General features: G+C 45.6%; 1 protein-coding gene across 1 annotated transcript; it reads left to right on the forward strand.

Annotated features, from left to right (window-relative positions):
- Nucleotides 1–881: 881 nt before the first annotated feature.
- On the forward strand, nt 882–1,811 carry LOC119922967 (vomeronasal type-1 receptor 4-like). The gene has a single exon (XM_038742580.1). The coding sequence runs from the start codon at nt 882–884 to the stop codon at nt 1,809–1,811; it is 930 nt and encodes a 309-aa protein (XP_038598508.1).
- Nucleotides 1,812–2,087: the final 276 nt, after the last annotated feature.

Genomic DNA, 2,087 nt, shown 5'->3' on the forward strand with positions numbered 1-2,087 from the left:
CTTAATCCCCATTTTACAGATGAGGTAACTGAGGCACAGAGAAGTGAAGCGACTTGCCCAAAGTCACACAGCTGACAATTGACGGAGCCGGGATTCCAACCCATGACCTTTGACTCCAAAGCCCGTGCTCTTTCCACTGAGCCACGCTGCTTCTATTTTGTGTTTACACAAAGATTACTTTGGGTCTACCCCAGTGCTTGACGCATGGTAAGTGCTTAACCAATCAATATCAGTACCAATTCTTGTTCTACATTTTACTTGGACTGTGAACCCCATGTGGGGTAAGGACTGTTTCTGACCTGAATGATTTGTTTCTATTCCAGCACTTAGAACTGTTCTGGACAAATAGCATTCAAAAAATACCATAATCATCAACTGAAGGTCCAGCTATTGGCCAGAGGGATTGAGCATGCTCAGGGGACTGTGGTCTACAGTGCTTAGAACAGTGCTTTGGACATAGTAAGCGCTTAATAAATGCCATTATTATTATTATTATTGTTATTGATACAGCATGGCATGAAGCAGCAAGGTTTAGTGGTTAGAGCAAAGGCCTAAGAGGCAGAAGGCCATGGGTTCTAATCCTGCTCCACAGCACTTATGTAAATATCTGTAATTTATTTATTTATATTAATATCTGTATCTGTCTCGAGGCTTGTAAGTTTGTTGTGGGCAGGGAATGTATCTACCAACTCCGTTATGCTGTACTCTCCCAAGCACTTAATACAGTGGTCTGCGTGTGGTAAGCACTCAATACACATGATTGATTGTTTGATTAAATTAGATTGAACCACTGGAGCAGATTTCCATTTCCCTTCCTCTCTCCTTCATCGCAGGTTTCTCTGAAGGAGACTTCCTCCGGTTTTGATGAAAAACTATAGGGAATGGATGGTACTGCCATCTCCTTTGGGGTTGTGATGCTATTACAGGTCACCATTGGGATCCTAGTGAATGTGATTCTCCTCCTATTTTATATCCGCACAGTGTCCAAAAGCCCCATGATCCGCTCCTTGGATTTGATTTTCAGTCACCTGACTTTGGCCAACACCATAATTCTCCTTTCCATAGGAATCCCAGAGACCATGTCAGCCTGGGGACAGAGAAAGTTCCTAGATGACGTTGCATGTAAAATCCTTATGTATCTTTACCGAACGACCCGAGGTTTCGCCATCTGCACCACCTGCTTCCTAAGCATGTTCCAGGCCGTCACCATCAGCCCCGTCACCTCCCGCTGGGTACGAATTAAAGTCAAATTACCTAGATGCATCATCCCCTCCTGCCTCCTGTCCTGGATTCTCAGTATGCTAATAGACTTGAGTACACTAATACACATGAAAGGCCCCCAGAACAGTAGCCTTGTCCAAATCATGTTAGACCTCAAATATTGCACAAAAGTAGGTGTCAGTGCAGAATCCGCTCTGGTAATCACGGTCATGCTCTCCCTGAGGGATCTGTTCTTCGTACTGCTCATGAGTGTGGCCAGTGGCTACGTGTTGTTTATCCTGTACAGACACCACCAACGAGTCCTGCATCTCCACGGACCCGGCCGCTCTCCTGGGGAGATGCCCGAGGTCAGAGCGGCCAAGAGGGTCATAACCCTCGTCGCACTCTACGTCCTCTTTTATGTGCGGCAGTCAGTCATGCTGAGTGTTATATTCAGCGTGAAGGAAAATTTGTCTCTGCTGGTGAATTGCCAAATGATATTAGGATTCGCTTTTCCAGTCATTTGTCCATTTTTGATCATTCATGGTGATAGGAGAATAAAGGCATTCTGGAAAAAGGAATCACCTGCTTCCGATGAAGATTTTCCATAGATTCCTAGGGAAGCTGCCTGCCCTCCCTTTGAGTTCCACACGGACAAAGAGACCAGTATCTCGATCCAGTTCATGACATGCCAAGGTTGTGGGGGCTTTTCACCCGGGCCCAGCTCTAGACAATTAAGCATACTGAGGCATGGAAGAACATCTGGAAATAAAAGGCAGCGAAGGAGAGACAGCAGAATAATACCAAATTCAGAGAAACATGGATTTCAGAGCAAGAGGTCTTTACGAAGGGGGAGTCATCACGGAAGAGCTACTGGATCGTGTTGG

The sequence above is a fragment of the Tachyglossus aculeatus genome, unplaced genomic scaffold (genome assembly GCF_015852505.1).
Source record: "Tachyglossus aculeatus isolate mTacAcu1 unplaced genomic scaffold, mTacAcu1.pri scaffold_134_arrow_ctg1, whole genome shotgun sequence".
Lineage (NCBI taxonomy): Eukaryota > Metazoa > Chordata > Mammalia > Monotremata > Tachyglossidae > Tachyglossus > Tachyglossus aculeatus.